At 40.3% G+C, this 24,569-nt stretch overlaps 1 protein-coding gene across 8 annotated transcripts in view; it reads left to right on the top strand.

Moving 5' to 3' along the window:
- The window catches only part of fgd4a (FYVE, RhoGEF and PH domain containing 4a), a 73,351-nt gene extending 48,934 nt beyond the window's left edge, over positions 1-24,417 (top strand). For 4 of the 8 annotated variants that reach the window (XM_015010983.2, XM_015010987.2, XM_088006107.1 and 1 more), the window contains 16 exons: positions 5,474-5,629; positions 6,754-6,937; positions 10,667-11,057; positions 15,508-15,597; positions 15,678-15,823; positions 16,846-17,002; positions 17,080-17,218; positions 17,782-17,840; positions 17,926-18,072; positions 18,301-18,473; positions 19,771-19,801; positions 19,876-19,956; positions 20,051-20,176; positions 20,810-20,947; positions 21,021-21,164; positions 21,944-24,417. In XM_015010983.2, coding sequence (XP_014866469.2) covers positions 5,474-5,629; positions 6,754-6,937; positions 10,667-11,057; positions 15,508-15,597; positions 15,678-15,823; positions 16,846-17,002; positions 17,080-17,218; positions 17,782-17,840; positions 17,926-18,072; positions 18,301-18,473; positions 19,771-19,801; positions 19,876-19,956; positions 20,051-20,176; positions 20,810-20,947; positions 21,021-21,164; positions 21,944-22,186 — 2,405 coding nt within the window. In that variant the 3' untranslated portion in view covers positions 22,187-24,417. The remainder of the gene's footprint in view (positions 1-5,473; positions 5,630-6,753; positions 6,938-10,666; positions 11,058-15,507; positions 15,598-15,677; positions 15,824-16,845; positions 17,003-17,079; positions 17,219-17,781; positions 17,841-17,925; positions 18,073-18,300; positions 18,474-19,770; positions 19,802-19,875; positions 19,957-20,050; positions 20,177-20,809; positions 20,948-21,020; positions 21,165-21,943) is intronic. The other 4 variants (XM_015010988.2, XM_088006109.1, XM_088006110.1 and 1 more) reach the window with 2 other exon arrangements.
- The last annotated feature ends 152 nt before the right edge of the window (positions 24,418-24,569 follow it).

Below are 24,569 nucleotides of genomic sequence, written 5' to 3'. Positions count from 1 at the left end.
ATTTTCTTTACCCTAAATGGAGACATTTTTAAGTTTTTAACTGAACATTTTTGCTGCGGCAAATGCGACCCAAATCCAACTTTTTCCCAGCAGTCTCATTTTAGCCCAATTTTGGTCTTTTCACCCAAAATAAAATCTGATCTGTTCCACTTTTGCATGTGGAAATAAATCATGTTTGATGGTTTTCAAAATGTCTGCAGTCTGAACGGTCATGTCGCTTTTTATCCGACTTTTACGTCGTTGATGTGAGACATTGGTTATAATTCTGCACCAGAAGAAGTCAGACATGCTAAATCTGAACATAAACAATGGCTGACAATTATAATTATGAAATTATGAAAGCAGTATGCAGCACATCGAATCACATAACGGCCTAGTCAAAGTCTAGATATAAATCTAATTGAAAAGTTGTCACAAGCCTTGAAAACTGATATTCTGGTAGAAATGTTAGATGTTCACAGCTGGTAGAGATGAACCCTAAAAGGTTTTCTGCAGTTTGAATTCATGGAGGCTGAATACAAATGCATGCCACACTTTTCAGATCTTTATTCTTAAAAACATGGAGGATTTCATTCAACTTCTTCTTAAAATTGTAACATGACAAAAGATTAAAACCTTTAAGAGTCCAGCAGGTGTTCACATTAAAGAAGAATTGGAAAATGTCACCTGAATAAATGTATCTTTATAAACTCACTTTAGACATGATGATTTCAGGTCGGAAAAAGAAAACAAAATGTTTTACTGAACTGAAATCATTTCAAGATGATGCCTGAACCACTGAAGGTTCCTCTGTAACTTCCTCAGATGCAAGAAAACAAAAGAGGATGTGATCTGTGGCTGCAGATGCATAAATTAAGGTATAAGGAACAAAACCGTTTCAGGCTTTTAAAAATAAAATGATGGCAGCGTCACGGACTCTGTGTGCAAAGAGGAAACGATCTGAGCATCTCCAGGGTCCAGCCAGCGTCGCTTCAGACCCTTAAAGCCGTTAAAGATCAGAATGTATAGATTTTTATCAACTGAAACTTCATTTTTCACTAAAGTTGGTTAGAAAACGGTAACTTCTGTACCATCGGTTTGATCATTAGATCTCTGAGGTTCTGCAGGCTCGGTGGGTTATTTCAGGCTCTAGTTTGGATAATTCTCTATTTTTAGGGACTTTGCTTGTTTTTTGTTGCAGAAATAGATGTTTGTGCTGGACTGATGCATTCCTCTTTACTGGTTTTACAGGCGGTGTGAGAACTGCTGCAGATATTCGGTCGTCTTCTAACCGTCGCTGTGTTGTATTTATAGGCACGTGTTTATAAGAGTGGTGGCGGTTGCTATAATAGGTGTTAAAACAAAAGTTTACTTTGAGATCTTCACATTTCATGCATCTGCTGCAACGATTTTAATCGTCAGTGTTTCCTAAAGCTGAAATCCCAGATCTGCTCCACAGCTTTAACATCGGCGTGCAGACGGCTGCAGGCTCTGAGCTTTCTGCTGCGTCTTCAGAAGAGAGGCAGAGCGAGGCGATGATCACATCCACCAGCCAGACATGGAAACCTTCCATTTTTAAAATAAGCTTTTAAAGCCTTTATTTCACCTGCTCAATAATAGACTAAAGTAAATTACAGTTTTATTGAAATCAACAAAACAGATCAGTAAATCATTGTAGAAACAAAACTTAATAAAAACAGTTTCTGCAAGATTTGCTTTTGAGATTAAAGACACTCCAAAAGTAAGATAAATGCAAAAAAAATTATAAATGTGATGGCTAATATTCTTTTTTCAAGAAAATGTCATCCATGTGTAAAAAAGAATTTCCCTAAAAGATGAAAAAGTGCCAACAAACTCTGCTTCTACGCCGGATTTAAAGGAACTCGGTGTTTCAGCCGTTTTTCAGTTTTCTGGAAGTTTGTTCCGGATTTGTGGAGCATAGAAGCTGCTGCTTCTCCATGTTTGGTTCTGGATGCAGAGCAGAACCAGAACCAGAAAACCTGGGAGGTCTGGAAGGTCGATACGACACCAGCTGGTCCTTAATGTACTGTGGTTCTGAGCCGTCCCTTTATAGAAGGCCGACTTTGTAACTGTCTTTATGTGACTCTGAAGGTTTGGATCTGCACCAGGCTTCAGCCTGCGCTCTAGTTTCTGCTGCTGCTGATTGTTGCTCTTTAGGTCTACAGATAGTAGCTGATCGTTCCTCTGGGATCTGCTGTTCTCCTCCTCTGGTTGACAGAGAATCAAAGCGTTTCTGCAGCGTGGCGGCGTGGCTGCCTGTAATTTTCAGAACGCAGCGGTCTGCCGCTCTTCCCAGACGGCTTTAATAAGAAGATGCTGGAATAAGTGTGAGACCAGGAGCAGCAGCAGCTTTCACCAAACTCTCCAGTTAGGAGAAACGATTATTTTAATGTTGATAAATTAAAATAATTAGACATTTTGACACTTCCACGTCTGGGTTTGTGTTGCCTTGGTCTTATCTGCAGCAGTGATCAGAGCAGCTGCAGTTATTTCAGTCCAAACGGAAGCTGACTTCCTGGAGCTCCGGCTTGTCTCAGGATGAAAACGATCGGTTCACAGGAGGAATTTGAGCTCCGTTCCTATAATAGCACACAACTTGTTGACTGTTTTCTTGTGATTGCTTCATGTGGCTGCGAGGGGAAGCCAACCAGCTTATCAAGAGAAATTTGTCGAGGCCGTGTTGGTAATTAATCGGTTATTTTAGGAAGGTGGTCGTGCCGAACGCAGCGTGGGATCGTTTCCAGGCAGACAGCTCCTCCAGCTACTGCCTTTAATTTAGGGCAGACTGCATGAAATTAAAACTGTGAGTATGTGATTCTGTGGTTGTTTCTCCCTCTTTATGCTTCAGGGCTGGCCAGATAAAGATCATGTTAAGCAAAATAAATATGGTTCTCTAAGCACCATCTTGGCCCAAACTAACAAACAGACTTCATCCTGAGAGGCGCTCCACACGTAGAGCGAACACCAGAAACTCTTCATGTAGTCTGTGTTTAGACGGTGAATGTTTCACTAAATAAAGCACAAAGAATGGAAGAAAATGCTTATCGGTTTCACAAACCTCTTCATGTAGTTATGCACAAGACCAAATAATAGACTTATGATGCACAAATCATCAAAGCACTTTAGTTTTGCAGATTTTGTGAATATAGAGTAATTGACTGTTTTCTTTATTCAATCCAGTTTATTTCTGCAGCACCATTGCCCGGTGGATTGGCTTAGACGGTGGACGGATGAATGGTTTTAACATATTTCCTTCTAAAATGTTTTAAATATTCAAATACAATTCCTACTCCATAAATTAAAAGTGATTGCGGTATTTGTGTAATTTGTGTTTTAATTTTTTGAATGAATCGGTGTGTATTGCAGCATTTAATTATTAATCAGTGACTAAATTTGAAATCACTGCTCTGATTTGGTTAAGAGTCTCAACCTGCTGTGATTTTGTTCCAGACGTTTAGCTGAGTTTTGTAGACAAACACACACCTGTCATGGTTGAATCAAATGTTTTCTGCCCATTTTGAAGAGTGGCAAAGAGAAATGAACCTCTGTGTCACACATATTTATGTCCTGTGGAAACGGGAGGTCATAGCTTATTGATTAAAGGTTCCTCAGCATTCTGCTCAGTTTTAAGACTCAGAATGAGAATGAAAAGAGCCAGTAGGGGGCAGAAGATGTGGCACTGGTGATTTTTCTAAGGGTAAAAAAATATCACATCTTAATGTTCTTAAAAAATCGCTGGGATTTGGTGCTGTATCAAGAGATTCATTTATTTTCAGGCTTTTTACTCATCAATAAAAGCGCCATACTCACAGTCCAGCCTAAACGGAGCGGCCCCTTTAAATGGAAACTAATGAACAAACTTAATAGTTTGGAACTATTTAGAGCTTGTGGAAATGTGACTCCTTATTAGGACATTTTCTCTGCCAGTCTGCTTGACAAAGCCGTGTGTGTGTGTGTGTGTGTGTGTGTGTGTGTGTGTGTGTGTGTGTGTGTGTGTGTGTGTGTGTGTGTGTGTGTGTGTGTGTGTGTGTGTGTGTGTGTGTGTGTGTGTGTGTTGAGGTCAGAGTGAGGTTGGTTTAGTCTCCAGTAAACACTGCCCGTCTGTGTCTGTTGCTCCATCTAAACAGTCATGCTGGTCCGTCTGGACCAGCTGGTTGGGAAAAGATGGATTATTGGTGAGATAATCGGGCCAATATTTGGTCTGTTAGTCTTGATCTTGTCCATATCTGTGGATGTAGCGGAGCAGTAAATGTTCCAGTTTCTGACTTTTTCAGAGCTTTGTTTGTCATTTTCAAACTTCCAGTTGTTACACCTGCTTTGTCCAGTAAGAAAGATCCGGTTTGCTCAGAAGGGAAAAATCCAGAATACCTCTGAGAAATCTTAACACAGAAAGTTTAGCTTTAGCTCCTCTGCAAATTAAGAGCAGTATTGATAGGAAAAGATGAGAGCTGAATGCTGCCCAGAGAGCAGCTGTGACGTTGCTCATTATATTTACAACATTTAAAGAAAAGCTTAATAAATAATGAAGACCAAATCCGTAAGTTTGGTCTGCAGACACAACGTACAGCTGCACCAAACTTTACTCACCCAACTCTGTAACTGAGGTTTTTAGGTAAAATTAGGTGAAAACATTCAGGAATCTAAAGATTTGAAACGGTTTCCTCTCCAGTGATGCATTCTGGAATAAATGTCATCTGTGTGGAGAATGTGAGGAGATTCTCCAAGTAATTCATTGCTGTGTATTTCCATGCAGCAGTGGGATCACTTCTGCTAATGCGCTAATAGCGGCGGTCATTTTTAGTTTAGCGCTTTAAAGTTTCTGCTAAGTTTAGAAAGATATTTGTCCACTTGGCTTCCCCTGAATCTGCCAATGTGCTAATAGTGGAGCTAATCTTTTTGTTTAAGGCTCTTAGATTCCCCTAAATATTTTTGTCCAGATAAATTTTAAAGTTGGCTGTTTTGTAGACTTTGAGTTGAATCAATTTTGATATCTGTGTAGTTAGACGTTTATGCTCTTATTTTGACGTCTGTTCTGTTTCATTGTCGTTTTTTGAAGAAACTTTATTGAGCAAGTGGCAAGTGTTCAACAAACGAATAAAAATACTAAACATTAACAACCAGGGCTGTAGCAAAAACACTACAGCACTTAACAAAATATTAGCTCTGCTTTCAGCACATTAGCGGATTAGCTTCAGTGTGCTACTAACAGAACGATTAGAGAGGCTTTTAAGTTGTGGGAAGATTTAATAAAAATATGTTTCTGTGGTTCTGGACCTTTGGACCTTTTCAGGATATTAAAGTACCTCAGCAGCAGATATTCTTCAGCCTCAGCATCATCCGAGTAGCTATTGGTGCTATAACATAAACCACAGTGTGCTGCTGTGGTCATCTGCCACTGCCCACCATGATGAGCGAGTGTGTTGGTGTGACCGTCTGTGGAAGTCCTGATGGATGTGCATTCTTTGTCCCTCAGCTCTAGGCTACGGCTCGCCGAGGAAAGCCAGCGGCGGCTCGCCCATCCTGCAGGAGTGTCTGAATCGGGCAATTGGGGGGGCAGCTGACAGGAGGAGGGGAGGGGTCAATGGAAGAGTACCTGGAAGCAGGACTCTGCTACGGTCTAAACCACAAGGTACCTGTCGGCATGCCGTCCGTAAATCATGCTGAATGATTTAGGATTCACAGTCCACAGTGTGTTTGTGTAATAAGTCCTTGAATCAGTGAACCGTGAGACCAGTGAACCTCTTCTGTTTGACTTCAGTTAATCATTCTACAAAGATAACAATGAAGAACTTCTTTCTTCTCGTTGCTGTAAACCTAATTATAAACCTGCGAACAGAGCTGATAGTTTCTGCCTCGTAACTCATTTCTATAGATCCTCGAATAAATGTTAGTATCACAGGAAAGTAGCCTGAGTAAATAAAAAATCAGTTCCCAAATAATTTAATCTTTTAAGGGGAAAACTTTAAACCAACCTGACCTTGTTTTTGTTTAATTTAAGTTTGGTCTTTGTAAACACACAGATTTTTATCCTTTTTTTTAATGCATCTTTTACACATTCTGTAAAAATATGGATCTACTGGCCAAGATACGGATTAAACCTACTGTCATCAATTAGTATCAGTTTAAACCTGTTATAGAACAAAAGCTAATTTACATTAACAAAATAATGTTTCCTTTACTGACTAGGGCACCAAACTGATTCCAGCCCAGGGCCCAGATTCTTGTAAATCCAGCTCTGGCTCTTGGAGTGGTTCTGGTTGGCCTTCCTCCCCCTGGAGATCCACATTTTGATCCACTGTTCAATATGTGGATCCTGGTTTTCAGCAGCTGTTTCCATCATTTTTTTATGAGCGCATTAGAAAAGAGTGATGGAAGCAGCAAAATAAAAAAAACATCCTCAATGTTTCAAATAAGTTTTACGTTTGCTTGAGATGGTTTTCAGCTTTTCCAAAAGAGTTAACAATGCACTTAAAAGGAGACGGAACCACGATCCCATCGGCTGGTGGGTTTGTGTCTCGACTGGTGTGATGATCACGTCTCATTAAAATTAATTTGATTTGATCTGAAGTATTTAAAATGTGCCAAAAAAACAAAGAAAAGAATCTGAGAGGTAAGGCCCGTCGTCACATAGGGTAGATTTTGCTGCCCTCTTCAGCTTCAGAGTGGAACTGCAGCTTCATATTTCCTCCAGTGGAAAAAAACATGAATGCATCCATCAGGACTCAGGCATGTTTTTTTTATTTGTTTCTTTAGTGCCGCCAAAGCCGGAGCACCTGCTGAGTCCAGTGTCTCCTCTGCAGCCGCCGCCGGGCAGCGTCCAGAAATCCCCGCTGAGATTCATCATGGAGGACGGAGGAGGAAAGCCGACCCCCACGCCGCGCGAAAGGGTCAAAGCATCCAAGGTGTCGGACCTGATCAGCCGCTTTGAGGAGAACCGGTACTGACTCTGTTCTCTCTGGGCTCTAACGTGGGGGGAGGGATCACATGCCTCTTAATAATGATTTAAATATAGAGATAATAACAAATACAGGTTTATCGGTTTTCCAGTTTGTTCCATGGAATAATTTCACTGGTTTTCCACAACTTTATGACAATAAAAGGACCAGAAATATTAATTTTGATCTATTTTTCTTGTTATTCACGTTTCCTTTTTTTTACATCATTATAAACAAATACAAACATCCAACAGAAGAAAATATATCCATCCTCAAAAAGGTTTGAGTATTTCTTTCAATTAAAACCTAAAAATAGGAGAAAATGTTTGATATTTAATAAAACACCCCTTGTAAATGGCTGATACATAAATATGTTTTTAATTAAACTGTAAACACTTTATAATCACTAATAATGCATTAATTAAGAACCAAATAAAATTTGACTATTTTATTTTCACTATTTGAAAATAAAATCAAATTTTATTTTCAGACGAAGTTAGAACCCTGTCAGCACAGTGAGATTTTATTTTTATCATAAGATATTTTCATCTTCACTGCATCATAAACATCCACAGCTGTCTAAGGGAGACGTAAAACGTGATATTTATTTGAGAGAACCAACATGGTGCCATCACATCAGGCAGAAGAATGAATGTAACTTTTCCTCTGCACTGACATTGACTGTGACCTCAGTGACATATAAACAATGAAATAAACGATTAAATCATGAACGTTTCACCTGAACGAACGAACTGAAGGTTTCCTGATCCAGTTGCACCAGACAAATTAAAATCCGTTTTAACTGGGTAGATCTGCTACTTTTTCTCACACGTATTCATAATTCAAAACTTTGAAAAACAAAACAGCAATAAAACAGGAAAATCTCTTATTTGTCAGTTTCTTCAGCTCAATCTGCACAGAATAAACAGAAAAACTTTGAACAAAGCCGGTTTCCACACAGCGAACTTCACACATTCTATTTAGTTTTTCTTCAAACTTCAGCCTCACTTTACATGTCATTGTGCTAACAGATTAATCTGATATTTAATTACAATTTTGTAATTAATGCTTTATAAAATGTTTACAGAATAATTAAACACACAGCTATAAACTGTTTACTAGCCATTCATCAGGTATTGTAAAGTGGTGCCAAAGGTCTTATTAGTTTCCATAAATCAGGGAACGTTTGTGGCTCTAAATGGGTTTATTTAGTTAAAATGAGGATAAAAACTCTGAATCCTAAATGCCTCAGATTCCTGGTCTAACTGCAGAAACACAGCTCAGTTCTAATTGGCTAACTCCATTTTTTCCCCTCTGGTGCTTTTGTAATAAAAACCCTCAGGGTTGCTGTTGTAATCAAAGTGACAGAGTTTTTCTTTCCCAACGCCTGAGTTTATTTCAAGAAAAGGAAAAGCAGAAGACGTCAGATGAAAGTCCTGAGCTTGTCTGGATGAGTGTAGCTCCGACGGCAGCAGATTAGTCTGTGTGACAGCTGAGGCGTTAGCGAGGGGATGAGAGGAGATTTGTTCAGGCGAGGGGAAACTCTGGTCATCATTCAGCCGGCGGAGAGCAGGACTCACTGCTGCCGGATTAAACCCAGGAGACAAAGGTAGGAGCTGCTGTAGCTCTGCTGATCGGCCGCCTGGTTCCCACTTCCAACACTTTGGTGCTTCAGTGTTTTGTTTTTATTATCATTTTTTGGTCAATTACGGTTAAATTCTAGCTGCAGACTTGCCTGAAAGACAACACTGATGTCTTTGAACCTAAGGAAAACTGGATCTCATAAAACCAATCTAGACTTTTTCTTTGCACCGTTAAAAATTTATCATGATATAAACCTTACAAATCGGTAAATATCGGTAATTTTTGATTAGTTTTTGTTTTAAATATCTGAATGCTTCCAAACTGGTGGCGTTTTTCTGTTTTATCCACAGTTTTCGCTCCAAGCTGTTAAGTTTTTTTTTTTTTTTTTTGAAGCAGTTATGAGGTAAAACCTGAAATTGCTGCTGCCAGGTTACTCAACAGGTTGTTGCTAGGCAACCAAAGACTGAGCGTTAGCAGCTAGAAGCAGCTTTGTCATCCTTTGCTGCTGTTAGCGCATGTAGCTTGTGCGTCAGATTTTCGGGCGTAGCAGAAACACATAAAGAAACTACGGCTAATTGCGTTTTTTGTTTTTTTTTACGCTTTTAAATCTGTGTAACTAATTCATCAAAGTTAATGCTTCAAAGTCCCGGCCCTGATTTCCAAATAACCAACCATGCCTGTAGTACCACTGGGTAAAAAGTAAAACGTTGGGATTGTGCAGCAACAGGCTGGGGAGGGGCAGTGCTGGGCTACATTTTGATGCAATAAGAAGATTTTACACCACAAGAATGTCAAATTATTAATATATGTGAGACTGTATCTTTTTGAAGAATCAGTTTTTTGTGGTGCAAGTATCCAGCCCACAACTACCAACCCAATATTTCACCATTAATTAGCTTTGCATTCACCTGTGTAGCTGTTTAGTATAAATGGCAAAACCTCATGTTGGTCCCCATAACATGAGTCTGCGTGCCACCAGTGGTGCATGCACCACAGTTTGAGCACCCTCCTGTAACCCTCAGTAGGTAGTTTTCAGATGAGCATCAGAATGAATCAGTCTTATTGTTTATTTACTGCAGGTTGTGAGAACATCAGCAGACTTCCTCTGCTCCTGATGTTAATCACCTCAGTTTCCACTCCGATGCTGCTGCTGCTGCTGCTGCTGCTGCTGCTGCTGCTGCTGCTGCTGCTGCTGCTGCTGCTGCTGCTGCTGCTGCTGCTGCTGCTAGTGGGGATTACCTGCAGCGCTGCAGCACAAAGGAAGGAAACACCCACAGCTTCTCAGAGCAGAATTAGCCACTAATGTCCTAATCTGATCCACACGCTGCCGGCCGGCAGGCTGGCCGTGTTTCACACGCCTACAAGTGAAACTTCATTGTCGTTTCGGTGCCGTCAGCCACAGTTTGAAGCACAGAGCAGAGGAGTTCATATTTTAACCCCACACGTTTCCCGCAGCAGATACATCTGGTTTATTTTCGTGTCTCTGGGTTCTTCCTGTCAGACTGTAATAGATCTCAGGTGGCATGCAGCACACAACTGATTCATGCAGACTGCTCACCAGCCGCCTGTTGTTCCTCTATTTATACACACTTCCTGTTTTTATGAGCAGTAATGCTCATTGCAACACAGAAACTGTTGTATCGGTAAAGGTTATGTAGCAAATAAAGGAGTTTAAAGCGACTTTAGTTTTTAAAAAGGAGCTGAGATCAGCTGAAGAGATTTTTTAGCAGCTGTTTGCAGGTGATTCATTCAGGGGAGGAAGCAGCTGCAGGACGTGGAGCAGCTGGACTCAAACTTTTTAAAACCTTTTTCTACGTTTATTTCTGAGCTTAGAGGAAAGTAGGTTTCCTGTGTAGAAGTAGGACAGCTTGTACCTCCTGGGAACACCTCTTTATTACTGTACCTCTGTTACACTTCCTCTGCCACAGCAAGAAGTTAGTGCACCTCCTCTGGATTTATTTTTAACTCTTGACGCCCACGTGCGAACTCACGCAGCTCGCCGCCGAGACTCACACTGGCTGTGAAAATGTCAGCTACCAACAGCCGTCTGCAGGCTCCTTTGACTGCATAATTTAAATGAAAGTCCTTCTATAACTTCTTCTGCACTCTGACACACTTCCTCCTTCGCCTTTGCTCTCTTCCTCCAGCAGCGCAGACAACAAGAGAGACGGCTCGGCGCTCAAACAGACCAGCAAGGTGTCCAGCTGCAGCTCGGCTCTCCGCGTCTGCCAGCGGGCCGACATCAGCAAGATTCAGGAGAAGTTCTCGTGCGCGGCGGCCGCGACGCAGGATGCCAAGAGGCCAGCGGCTAACGGGGTGCTAGCACAGATGGAGCAGGACAAGGAGACGGAGGAGGAGACGCACCACAGCGTGAGGACAGAGACTGCTGAGCTCGTAAACGGAGATTTGGACAAAGTAGATGAGGTGGACGATCATTCAGCTTCACAGCACTCAGACAGGACCGGTGCTGAGAATGAGGATACGGAGAAGACAACAGAAACTCTGCAGAAGAGTGAAGAGGGACACTCTGAGCAAAAGGTAGGTTTTGTTTTTATAAACTAAGCACAAGTAATCAGTCGTTGTGTGAGGGGGAAGCAGCCTGTTTGGGTGAAGAGCTGCTCTGTCGAACATTTCAGCTGCCGAGTTTTGCCATAGCAACCAAACCCCCCGGGAACCTGCGGTTGTCTGAGGAGATTAAAAATATCAGCTGCTCTGCCTTCTCAGGGATAAACACAACTGAGAAATCTGAGCAGAATGAGATATAAGTAAACATTTAAATAACTTTCCTGTGTTTTATTCAGCATTTGCAGAAATATGAGGCGTCTCTTTCTCTGCTGCCTAAACAAAACTTTATATACTTTAACTTTTTAGGCGAGTCAGAGGATGTTGGCTCACGCTTTGAAGCTATAAGTTGTTCTAGGAAGGTTTTCCATGAGGACAATGAGTGACCAGTCTTCCAGAAGTCATGAGGTCAGACACTGATGTGGGACGAGGCTCACAGTCTCAGCTTTAATTCTTCCTACAGGTTTCTATCAGCTTCAGGTCAGGATTTTTCAACCTGTTAAAGTTTTTCACAAGTTAACCTCTTACACCCTCAGGGGGTATAAATAAATTTAAATCTTAACATTTTGGGCAAAACCTTTATGCGGAATAGTTTTTGAAAGATTAAAGCCTCTTTTAGCGGATAATAAAAAATAAAAACAAATTTAAAGGCACGTGTAGCCTTTGTTTACAGAGCGAGCCGAGGTCATGTGGCAGCTGGACCCACCGGTGGGTCTGTCGGGTTCTAGGGGTTAAGAAGTAAAATAAAAATAAGTTATAACAATAATTATTATTTAATAAAGTTTGTAATAATAAAAAATAAAGAAAATGAAAGAAATAGCATGTTGTTCAGTTAAAAGGTCATGACAAGTTAAAAAAATAGTAAATTAAAGTAGAATATTTTTTATTTAGAGGTTTTAACTTAGTTTGTTTCTTAAAAATAAGTAAAAAAAAGATTTAATATTTAAAATGGCATTCTTGACAAAAATGTTTTAACAAATATTAATAAAGAAAATAAAGAAAATACAGTTTCTTTTTCATTAAAGAAGTTCTTGAAACAAGTTTGAAAATTAATAAAATAAAAAATAGGGAAAAAACTGAATATTTTTAATAAATGGTTCTTACATTAAAATTTAAATAAAAAAAATAATGATTTTTTCTTTTAAAAAAGTTTCCTGACACAAGTTTAAAGTAATAATATAACGAAGCAAATGGAGTAGTTTTTCCAGTAGAAAACAGAAAAGGGTCTTGCTTTGTGCTCCGCTGCTCCGTAACGTTGGAACAGGAAAAGAAATTCCCTGAACTGTCTGCAGGCTCCAGCAAGCAGAAACCTTTTGGACAGAGTTCCTTTCACTGGAACTAACAGACTGAGACTAAACTCTGAAGAACAGATCCTCCTTCCACCAAACTTTACACATTGCAGACAGGTTAATGCTTTCTGCATCTTAATCCATTCTGTTAAGAATCCTGCGCTCTGTCCTTGAGCTGATCCTGAAGTTATCGACTCCCAGCTCTCGTGGTTTTAGGAGACCCAGCCGTTTCCTCTTCCTTATAAAACCTCCAACAGCCGCCTGCTGTTTGAGAAGCAAGGAGATTTCTGGAGCTGATGGACAGGTGGTTCCAGTCCTGAGCTGCTCAGAGCGACTTCGCCTGTGATCTTTGACCTTTACTCTAGATGTTTTCATGGTCTTCATGTCAAATGTTTGACAACTCAAACAGTTTTTGTGCTGCTGCCTGGTTTGACCTGCGCGATCCGTCTGCGTGTTTGGAGGCTGGATTTACACACCTGCAGCTATGAAGGCGATGAAACGCCTGAGTTCAGAGATTCGGATCATTTTGAAATAAGCTGTATATAATTACAGGCTTGACTCTCTGTAATGTGTTAAATATTATACTAGCTGCAGCTTCTTTGTTTTTCAAAGTGTCGCTGCTGATATTTCAGGCTCTTGGTTTTAGACCTAAATTAGTTAATCTTTTGAACAGCGCAGCGACTGTTAGCTAACTCTTTCATTACAGTCAATTCCTTTTTTACTATTTAAAACATATTTTAGTATAAAACTCGATGCAGAACTCCTTCATTGGAGCTTCTTTCTGCAGAAGACCATCGCCTGGCGTTAGCAGTGAAGTCATCAGCTGCTGTAGCTCAGCTGCTTCAAGGTTCCACATGTTGTAACTGCAGAGGTTCTGCTTGATTGGCCCATTCTCCTCTGACCTTTGACCTCAATGAGACGTTTTTCTTCCACTCAGCCTCTCTGGAAATGTTCTCATTGTCTGTAAACCTGAGATGGTTGTGGGTTAAAATCCCAGCAAAACGGCTGTTTGCAAACAACCATCATAAATTACTTATTAAAATAAGATTTTGATTTATCATTGACACGATTCATTTCAATTGATGTTTAAAAACCTTTAAAACTGTTCTTTTATTTGTTTGCTGCTGTTCTCCACTTTTCTCCATAAAACTGTTTCAATGAACACCAATATATTTGAAAATATGATTAAATTCAGTTCTTCTTTATGTGACTGGTGTCCTAAAGAAACGTTTCATGAACAGTATTTGTTTGTGTGGCTGTGATTGCAATTACCTAAAAAATAAGTAATAAAGAATTATTATTGTCACTTTTATTGTTTTCACAATACTAACAGAAAATATTGTGATAAAACTTTAAGCTCATTTCGCCCCTACATCCACTTTCATCCAGTTTCTCCTCCACTGATGCACATTTTGAACTTAAACACGTTGATTTTATACAAAATGGGGAGAAATTCAGATTTTTCACTGTTTGAACTGCAAATCTGAGCCAACCGTGGGAAAATTGTCTGTGTGATTGACTTACGAGTAGAAGGAAGAATTTCCCAGTGAATTTAAAGTAAATTTCATGTGGAGACCTTCCTGAAACCAGTAACCTCACTGGGTTTCACAGCAGAACAGACTCCATGCTACACCTACCTGGATGTGTGTGGAAGTGAAACCAGATAAGCCATTAATTTGAGCTGCCACAGTAAACAGCAGGCTTAAGTCGATTAGCCCCGTTAGCACCAAGCCAAGAGGTCAGTCAATGTTCACTGGGTTAGCGCTTGGCTCTAGAGTTAATTATGAGACAGTTTTCACTCTGAAACTGGTGTCTAGGTAATAGAGTACAAGTCATATTTTCTAATATTTCCTCCTACTTTGTTCAAGCTTACATTTTATGGTGCTTACATTCATTTTTTAAGTATAAACTAGAAATGTGAAAAAGTGTGAAAGCAGAAAGGCGAGAAGCCGCCCAAACGATGCAGACGAGTGAAAGACGTCACAGGCAGACGCTGAACTTCAACGTTTACATACAAATATTTTATCACTGAAGTTTATTAGACCAAACTTCACAATAATGAAAGATTTATTTAACATCTTCAGAAAGATTTCTGTCTCTTTAACCAACAAGGCGAAGCTCAGATGATGATGTCATGGCTTTGGAGACATCTGATAGGTTAACTGCCATCTGTGACCTCAGATTGACCTCGGAGCAGAAGGCTGAAACTGTGAAGCTGGTCAGACAGCTGGTCGTTTATCCACAGAGAAACGATGTGGACCGGACGGCCGCTCAGCGAGGAAGAATCCGTCTCGCCAAAGGAACCGGAAAGATTTCAGTTTATCAACAGAAACGCATGTCTGGAGACTAATTTAATAATTAATGAGTTAATTGGACATCATCGTTTCGCTACATCTGGAGGAAATGCTGGTACCGTCCTAACTGTGACGTATGAGCAGAATCACCAAAAATAATCAACATTTTTTTACTACTATTGAAGTAAATTTGCCAAGTCACCAAATATTTTACTGAACTAGCAACATCATTTCTGTCTGTGTTTAGCGAAGTGCTATGATTATTTATTTACAAAGCAGGATAAACAGCAGTGATGCCCTGAGACATCACTGTCTTTCACGTGTTTAATGTGAAAACTCTTAACCCGTCCCAGTTGTTGCTGTTTCACGGCAGAAAAGCTGCAGTTTTGTCTTGTTTGAACGATAAAACCAGCAGCTGTTTGTTTGAGCTGACCGGAGAATTCATGACGGACATCATGAGGAAGTGTGTGGCTCGTTGTTCTCAGGTTTCTGACCAGCATTTAAAAGGAAGATGGTTCCTTTTTGTGGCTCTGCACCTTATGAAATCTCCACGTCCCAGAATGCAACACCATCGCTTTTTCAGGCCTCTCTTGTTGTGTGACAGCAGCTGACTTCTCACTCATTGTTAACTGGTGTTTTTGTTTTTTCTGGTGTCATTTCCCTTATTCCCTGTTTTCATTTCCTGTTCTGAAAGAACCAGAACTCATTGGGCTGCTGATCAGAGCAGCTAGCTCAGCTGGAGAGACCGGCGGTCCTTTCAGAAACAGATTCTACTTCCTGGTTCCTGCAGGGCTGTGATGTTTAAACTGTCCTTGTTAATAGAAATGTCTTCTTTCTTCTCAGGAGACAAACGAGCAGAAGCTGTTTAAGATCGCCAGCGAGCTGCTGCACACGGAGAAGGCGTACGTGGCCCGACTCAACCTGCTGGACCAGGTGAGGAACTCGCCCAAATCTCCGTCTCACTTCTGTTTTCAGTCGACAGAGAAAAACTAACCGCGTGCATGGCTGTGCAGGTGTTCTGCACCAGGATGATGGAGGAGGCGAATAAAGGCACTTTCCCTCTGGATGTGGTGAAGAACATCTTCTCCAACATCAGCTCCATCCACGCCTTCCACAGCCAGTTTCTGCTTCCTGATCTGGAGAAACGCATGGGGGAGTGGTAGGTTCCAGCTAAACGTGTAAAAACATGAAACTGTGAACAGACCTGGACACGCAAGAAGTCAGACAGGAACTGGGGCCTGGAATTTAAAATATTAATGCAATTAATCTTGCCTTTATAATTTTCTTTTTTCTTTTTTTCTTACATCTTGGAACCTTTTTATTTGTGTGTTTCTGGTACAACTATTAACCTGACGCACAAGTTGCATCCTCCAACAGCAGCGATGGAAGCTGCTTCTCTCGGCCCGCAGGGGGTTAATTTCTGTTTCAAACAATCTGATTGGACGCTGGAAAAGATGCTTGTTGTGTTCAAGTCATGCTAAAAGGAGTTATCCTGTTAGAGAAACTATTTAAGACTAAAATAGCATCTCAATGCTAAACATGTAGCAGCTAATGCTAATGTTAGCGTCCACATTTGTAAAGAAGCTCCATGAAACTCTGAAAAGATGAACACATAGAAAAACACTTTGCTCCAGTCTGATGGTTGAAGAACAGATCAAAAGTCATATCTTTGTTGTTGAGCTCATATATTTGATAATTTAGCAGTAAAGATGTTTTTTTAATTGAATATGTTGCTTATTTTGCCAATTAAAATGTGATTAATTACAGACCCTGAAACAAACTCAATTAAAAATGTACTTGAGTTTTTGTCATAAATGGCCCCCGCTCCACATTGGACACCCTTGTTTACAAAATGTGGTGGAGATATTAGTTTTTATGACGCCCGGACTTATTTATGTCTGTGAAGTGTGTAAAGGTGAAAATGTCTCCACCTGGTGGTCGGGGTGTGAATTATAATCTGTCAAAATGACAGGCGGATTTTTCTGTCACTGTTAAAAACCAAACATATATTTGATTATTCTGAGTGTGATCTGAAATTCAGCTTCACTCAGTAATAATATGGAAATGTCATTTTGCATAATTTTGGCAATTATCAGTTTAATTTAGGGGGAAAATGCTTTGGTTTTTGTTGTGTTCTCCTGAATGATGTCAGATAATCTGATCCTTCCTGCTGCGCTGCAGGGCGTCCACACCGCGGATCGGCGACATCCTGCAGAAACTCACCCCCTTCCTCAAAATGTACGCCGAGTACGTGAAGAACTTCGACAAGGCCATGGAGCTGCTGAAGCAGTGGACCGACCGCTCGCCGCCGTTCAAGGCCATCATTCAGGAGATTCAGGTAAACCTGCGCCGCTCCGCTCTGGGCGCAAACGTTTCTGTCTGACGTTAAGAAGCTCCCTGTTGGTTTGTGGACAGAGTCAGGAGATCTGCGGCAGCCTGACGCTGCAGCATCACATGTTGGAGCCGGTGCAGAGAGTTCCCCGATACGAGATGCTGCTGAAGGACTACCTGAAGAAGCTTCCTCAGAACGACCCGGACCGCAGCGACGCAGAAAGTACGTTAAAATCCACGTTTATCAGCTGGAGTCTTCTCGAGTGAACAAACATTCAAACCCGATCAGCAGAACTTCAGACTTTCTGATCGTGTTTCTACGTTTTTCTGTTGAATTCTTTATTCACTTTCAGAGGATTTTTTTAAGCAAGGGTTGCATTTTATCTGCACTCCCATTGAAAATCATAGTTCTAAGTTTTAAAGTCATTTATAAGATGGAAAGTCTTAATTGTGAGTTTTAAAGTCAATATTTAAACTTTCAAAGTCATCAGATAGTCACAATTTCAAGAATAAGGTTTTTTTTCTAAATGTTGTTTTCAATCTCAGATTTTTTATTTTTTTTCTCATAATTTTTTTTTCAAGACTTTAATCAAAAGTCAGAAGTCTTTTTTTTTGGTGGCTCTAATTGTCTTCCGTAGGTGATCTGGTGTCGCAGCTGATTGGTTCTTTGCAGAAACGCCAACACTGGGCCGATGTTAACAACAGACATTTCTTCCACCTTGTTGTCGTTTATGAATGTGTTTCTGAAGACAGAGGAAATATTGAAATGTGTACATTGTTTTCCAGAATCATTAGAAATCATCGCCACAGCAGCCACCCACTCCAACAGCGCCATTAGGAAATCTGTAAGTAGCGGAGCAGATTTCCTGCCTCTGCAGGTAGAAAATCTGTCCAGTTTGGAGCGAAAGCAAACTTCCTGTAACTGTTCAGGAAAACCTGAAGAAGCTGATGGAGATTTACGAGATGCTGGGAGAAGAGGAGGACATCGTTCATCCGTCCAACGAATTCATCAAGGAGGGCCACATCATGAAGCTGGCAGCCAGGAACACCTCCACCATGGACAGATACCTGTTCCTGGTGAGGAAACACACACACACACACACACAAGGATATAAAAACCTGGTGCACACACACGCACGAAGGGTACAGCAGGAAAATATTCAGGAAAGTAAATAATTTCATGCCAGCCACTCCTTTCTGTGAAGAAATGTGTGGAAAACCTGGAGATATTTTCCTGTTATTGATATGAAGCAGTTCTTAGCAAAACAATAAGTGGAAACGTTGGACCTGTGTTTGTGCCTCCAGTTCAACAACATGCTGTTGTACTGCGTGCCTAAGTTCAGCCTGGGCGGACCCAAATACACGGTGCGGACCCGGATCGGGATCGACGGCATGAAGGTTCGGGAAACGAGCAACGAGGATCATCCTCACACCTTCCAGGTGTCGGGCAAAGAACGGACGCTGGAGCTCCAGGCCAGGTGAGTGAAACGGTTCAGCTCCTCACGTCGGGTGTAATTAATTCAGGAAATTAAAATATTAGTGAAAAGTCTGGAAACTTATCACTAGATAGATGAATCCGGCCTTTTTTTCTGTGAAATGAAAAGGTCACATTTCAAATTAGAGCATTATATCAGACCAGTAAGGAAAAACTTTTTCTAGTACAATGTGGGTTTAATGTTTAAAGGTTGTTACTTTTACACATTTTTAGAGAGTCCATGAAATTCTCATGGTGTAATTACCGTTTAGCAAAAACACCTCATGGTATTTATGTAATAATAACGATAATTAATGCAAACTGTGAAAATGTACAAAGTTTTCTTGTTGCTTTTGTTTAAAACCAAAAGCAACATTTATTCCCACTGCTGGTAAAATAGTTATTTAATGTTATTTTAATATTAAGGCATAAAATTTCACCATTCTAAGTGCTTTTTGCTCAGGATATTGTAGAATTTGTTTTTAAGATTCAAGATTCAATAGTTTATTGTCATTGTCAAAAAAAGGCAATGAAATTGTGTTTGGAGTTCAACACTCAGTAGCAGCAGATTTCCAAGTAAAGTGCAAAGAAGAAGTAAAAGTGGCACCAGTGCTTTCACACACACAGAGAATAACAGAGTATGAAAACATGTTGTCATGTAGAGGGCCAGGAATTTAACTTTTTGAATACACAGACATATATTTTATATATCCATAATTTACTTTGACATTGCTTAAATCAGTCTATCCAGAATTTTGTAATTGTAAATTTTGTGGTTTTCTGTAGAAATGTGTTTTTATTTTTTTAAGCTGCTTCCAAAATCTAAATATACAATAAAACAGATAAGACAAAAATAACAAGAAAACAAATTGGACAAACTTTTTTAAGAAACTTGAATAGTTGCATTTTTTAATCATTACTTTAACTTGACACCAAATCAATGTAATAGCAGTTAGAAATACTGCCACCTACAGGTAGGAGTCAGCATCACTGAAGTGCAATGTGTTTGCAATAAACTCTCAACTAGATAATTAAATTTTTTGAATTTCAGTGAAAAACTGATTTTCTGCCTTTTCATCTTTTTCCTTCAAAGTTTCTGTCTTTCCTTCTTTCCTGGTTCGCTTTTTTTAGCTCAAGATATTTGAACATTGTGAAAATGTCATATATATGCCATAAATTACTGAGTTTTTAATATTAAAATGAATAAAGTTGACTGTGGACAGCATGTAGCAACCATGAAAATGTTTAAAGTAAAACGAAGCTTTAGTTTGACGTTTTCTGTCCTGATTTCTTCCCCTCAGCTCAGAGCAAGACAAGGCAGGATGGATCAAGGTACAGACACACCTCTCTTTATTTTTTCACAACTTTTTAAAAACTCGTGTCTGATTTGTTGTTTTATCGCTCAGGCTTTCCAGGAGACCATAGACATCTTCCAGCAGAAGAACGAGTCATTCAAGAACGCTCTGAAGGACGTGGAGGAAGTTTCGGTTAGCGCAGCGTTGGCAGCATTCTCAGAGGAACTGGCGCCATGTTGTTGTGTTTTTATCTTTGGGTTGTCATGCTGACTGCTTTGTTTTGCAGAAAGCTGAGCTGGGGAAGCGGGCTCCGCGCTGGATTCGTGACAATGAAGTGACGATGTGCATGAAGTGCAGGGAGCCTTTCAACGCCATCACACGGCGGCGGCATCACTGCAGAGCCTGCGGATATGTAAGCTCAACTGTTAAAGGGAAACGTTTAATGAAAGGACATGATAAACGTCACAGTTTCACTTCCAGTTAGCGCTATTTTTAACAGAGGCTTTGTTGTTCTTCCCACTGATCGTCAAGATGAGATGAAAAAGTTTTCAGTTGCGATGTGGCTCAAAGTTAAATGAGGTGTTTAGATTCTGGCTTACAGGCGATTAAAAACCCCAAGTTCAGTTCTTCAGAACTAGAAACAAAAAAAGACTTTAAGGCAGAAATGTGGGCCTAATAAACGGTTCTGGACAGTTTCTGCTTTCTGCAGCAGTGGAGCAGATTCCAAAATAAATCATTTATTTTCATTTTAATAAAAATAAATTATTAGTCGAGTACACACAGTCGTGCATAAAATAAAAACATCAACAAACGCTTCCCTCCTCCTGCTATTTTTTCTTCTTCATTCCATTTCAAACAATCAACATTTTAACAAAGAATATTCAGCAAAACAAAAGTTTTAGACTTATCCAGTCCTGTCCTTGAGTTACCTTCAGATTCTGAATCAAAATGCTAATTAAATGTTTACGTTGCATCATAAGTAATCCGTTTGTGACTGTAAACTGTAATGATTAGAGCCGTTTTGAGATCTGGTCTGTTCTTCCAGGTGGTTTGCTGGAAATGCTCAGACAACAAGGTACACCTCGAATACGACAACTACAAGATGAACAAAGTCTGCAAAGACTGCTACTCCATCCTGACCGGGGAAGGGGTCACCGAGGGCCGAAGGAAGGGCATCCTGGAGGTAAGGATGGATCCGACTGGTTCTGATGTGGTTCGGTGGGGTTACCTCCAGCTGTTTGGCCTCCTGTGTGCAGATCGAGGCGGCTCAGTTCACAGACAGCAGCATCATGTGTGGCTTCCTGCAGCACTCTGAGAAAGGAGGCAAGCTGTGGCAGCGGGTCTGGTGTGTGATCCCAGAGAAAGAGTGTCTGGTGCTCTACCTCTACGGAGCTCCACAGGTGACAAAAACACAGTAGTTCCATTAACCATACAATTAACAATAAAGTTTTATTTCAGCAACAAGGCCGTTCAAAGTGTTTACAAAATAAACACAAGAGTAAGAAAACAATTGAGAAACCAAACATTACATGAAAATCATCAATACACATTAAATATGGTTCAGAAGCAGCTCTGACCCGGTGGGGTTTAGTCTGGATTTAAACTCAGTGTTTCAGCTGTTTTTCAGTTTCTAGAAGTTTGCTATAGATCTGTGGTGCATAGAAGCTGAATGCTGCTTCTCCATGTTTGGTTCAGGTTCTGCTACAGAGAACCAGAACCAAACCAGAACCTGGTTTGGTTCTGGTTTGGTTCACCAGGAGACCCGAGAGGTTCTGAAAGGTCGATACAACGGCAGATTTTTAATGTATTTTGTTGCTTTTTACATCTGATGTTTTACTGACTTATCCCATGAACAAACTTATTCACCTGTGATTTTATTTTTATTTTTTATTTAATGGAAACACAATTGCAAAGTTGTGTTTTTTCGACATTAGGAAAGTACATTAGGAAAGTATGGACAAACTTTGTGCACATTTGTAAAGAAATAGCAGTTAATATAAGTAAAGCATTTTATTAAATTATTTTGGGCAAATTTAGCTTTGAAGACAAAGACATTTTGTTCTCACTGATTCATCAGCTCAATCAGATGAAGTCAGTTATTAGTCAAGCATAAGCAGTTTTGCATAAAATAGCATTTTTTTCTCTGTGGATGACATCGTATTTGTGGCGTTTCCTGCAGGATGTGAAGGCCCTGTGCACCATCCCGCTGCTGGGCTACACGGTGGAGGACGCAGACACGCCGGCCAGCTTCCGCCTCACCCAGTCCAAGTTTGTCCACACCTTTGCTGCTGAGAGCGAGGAGCTGAAGCAGCGCTGGCTGAAGGTCATCCGAGCAGCGGTGACCGGAGAGGTGCCGGTGCGGCCCGAAACCAACGGCGGCGAGAACGACGGCGCGCAGGAAGCTAATCCTGACGACCCCTAGGAGGGTCGTCCGCTCACTCAGCCTGCTGCGGGACTTTCCTCCGCGTCCGACCCGCTGCCGGACTGTCCAGGACCCAAAGACGTTCTCTGTCCTCCTGGACGCAGCGGGACGATGGGATAAGCTGCCGTCTCCAGGGTTTTCTCCTGCTATCTGTGCTGGATTACTAATGTTTCTGGTACAATCAACACTAGAGCAGGGGGGCTTCGAGACGCACCTTCTGCCCTCCAACGAGCACTATAAAGGAAAATTCAAACTCAGTCTTTCAGGAGGCGTCCGGGATGGGACTCAAACTACGTCTGCTGGTGCTGTAAATCTTTCTGTACAGAACGCTTTTTTATACATAAAAAAACAAACTTTTTTTCATTTATGTACAGTAATTAAGTCTCAAGCTTTTCTGCTATGAAAAGGAGGAAGATCTAAACGTTATCGAAAATATTCACAGTTTCCCTCTGATTGGAGACGGTTTTAAAACGAAGAACTTGATTCTCTCATCTCTACTCAATCTGCTAAAATGAGAGACAAACATAAAAATTTTGTGACGCAGATTAAAAACTATATTTATTACATATTATTTGAAGCATGTGCTTTAAATAATTAAACCTTCATTAGTAAAGCAAATGGGATTCTTTTTTGTTAAAATCTTCTCGTCTTCACGTTAAACATGTAATCACATTGTATTTATTTAAAAATCCAAGTGAAAAAATGTTGATAAAACATTTCTGCTGCAACCAAAAGTGTTTCTTTTACTGTAAAATCTCCCATTTTTATATTACCACTTAAGTTTAACGAGGTGTATCTTAAAATAAGAAAGTAAAACATCATCAGGTTGACACTAGACAGGGTTTTTCAGCCAAGATTCTCAATTCAAAAATATTTCTTGGTGTTAAATTATGGAATAAAAATACATGAGCTATACAGCAAAGATATTTATTGTTATTAATCTGTTCAACCATCAGATTGGGTTTTCTTTGCGTCTGTGCTGCTACTACGTGTTTAGCATTGAGATGCTATTTTAGGCTAGCATAGCTTAGGTGACAGGCTAACTGCTTTTAGCACAACTTGAACACAACAATAGCATTTTCCAGCGTCCAATCAGATCAGTTTAGAAGTCGAAATTAACTGAGAGCAGCGGCTTTGTTCTCTAGCGCTGTTGTTTCGCGCATATGGTTTTGCGGACGTTGCTTGTGCGTCAGATTTATGGGCGTACCAGAAACATGTTCTGCTCGGAACATTTGTATGTAAAAAAAAATTTAAGTGATTAATTACGTTAAAATATTAACACAACAATATATATAATCAATCAATTGAAATGAACGCGTTAAAGTCCCGGCTGCATGTTAAACATAAGCTTGAATACAAAAGTGAAGGCCTAATGATGCCGCTGCCGTAAACAAACCACATAAAATGCATAACTTTTAACATAATCAACATTTTTTTGCTCACTTACTTTAATGCTAATGTTTATTTAAAGACTTAACTTTGAAACTAATACCGTAAAATATCAACTCTTAGGACCCCGACAGTGAAGACCTCTGCAGATCACGTCATTTTTCCTGTTTGTCTCTCCGATTCAGATTTAGCAACTTTAGCAGACTTTCAAGTTTGACCGGATATGACGCAACGTCTGCGGAAATTAATATCTTAATGGCAGGAAATGACAGTCTTTTAGGGAAATAATCAGATTTATTAAACGTATTTGAAATGTGTGTTGCCTTTTGTATCAAAATAGCTATTTAGTATTTTAACCATGGCTAGAGGGAGAGAAGTGGTTTGTCTTAACGTTTCGGTGTGATGATGGAGAAGCAGCACAATCAGACAGCCAGCCGATGAAACAAGTGTAAATGTGTTTTTACTGCTGTAATTATTTTTTATTTAAAGTAATTTATAGAGTATGATGAACTGTTGAATGCAGCACAAACTCGTTCCTTTGCAGTCAGCTGAGGAATGCAACCGACCGGTCAAATGGCCGCCAACATTGACTTTGAGGGGAAATGTGCCGATTTTTTTTATTTTTGCTCATCTCTGAACCGTTCCCCTCCGCAGTATTCAAATAAAGCAAAAACAATTGAGCACAAGCCCTGTGATGAATCTGAATGTAAATCTATACTTCTGTCTTCATCGCCTTCCCAACCGTTTGAGGCACTTTACACCCTGAACGAAAACAAAAGTGTACCTGCAAGGACAATAAAGACACCCAGTGTCTGTGCTGATCTTGTATTATTGAAAACGCATTTCTGGCTTGTTTAGTTTGTCAAGCTGCTTCACACGGTTTTGGTTCCCCGTTTTGCTTCCCCTGTTGGGTTTTCACAGTGACTCAACCCAGATGAGGATCTGGGTGAAGTTGCCCCCCCACCTTCAAATCAGACAAAAATGGGCAAATGTT

The sequence above is a fragment of the Poecilia mexicana genome, unplaced genomic scaffold, assembly GCF_051168715.1.
Source record: "Poecilia mexicana isolate PSO_F unplaced genomic scaffold, ASM5116871v1 scaffold_6, whole genome shotgun sequence".
Classification (NCBI taxonomy): domain Eukaryota; kingdom Metazoa; phylum Chordata; class Actinopteri; order Cyprinodontiformes; family Poeciliidae; genus Poecilia; species Poecilia mexicana.
The sequence above is the reverse complement of the archived record's forward strand: the minus strand, read 5'-3'. Positions and strand labels throughout refer to the sequence as shown.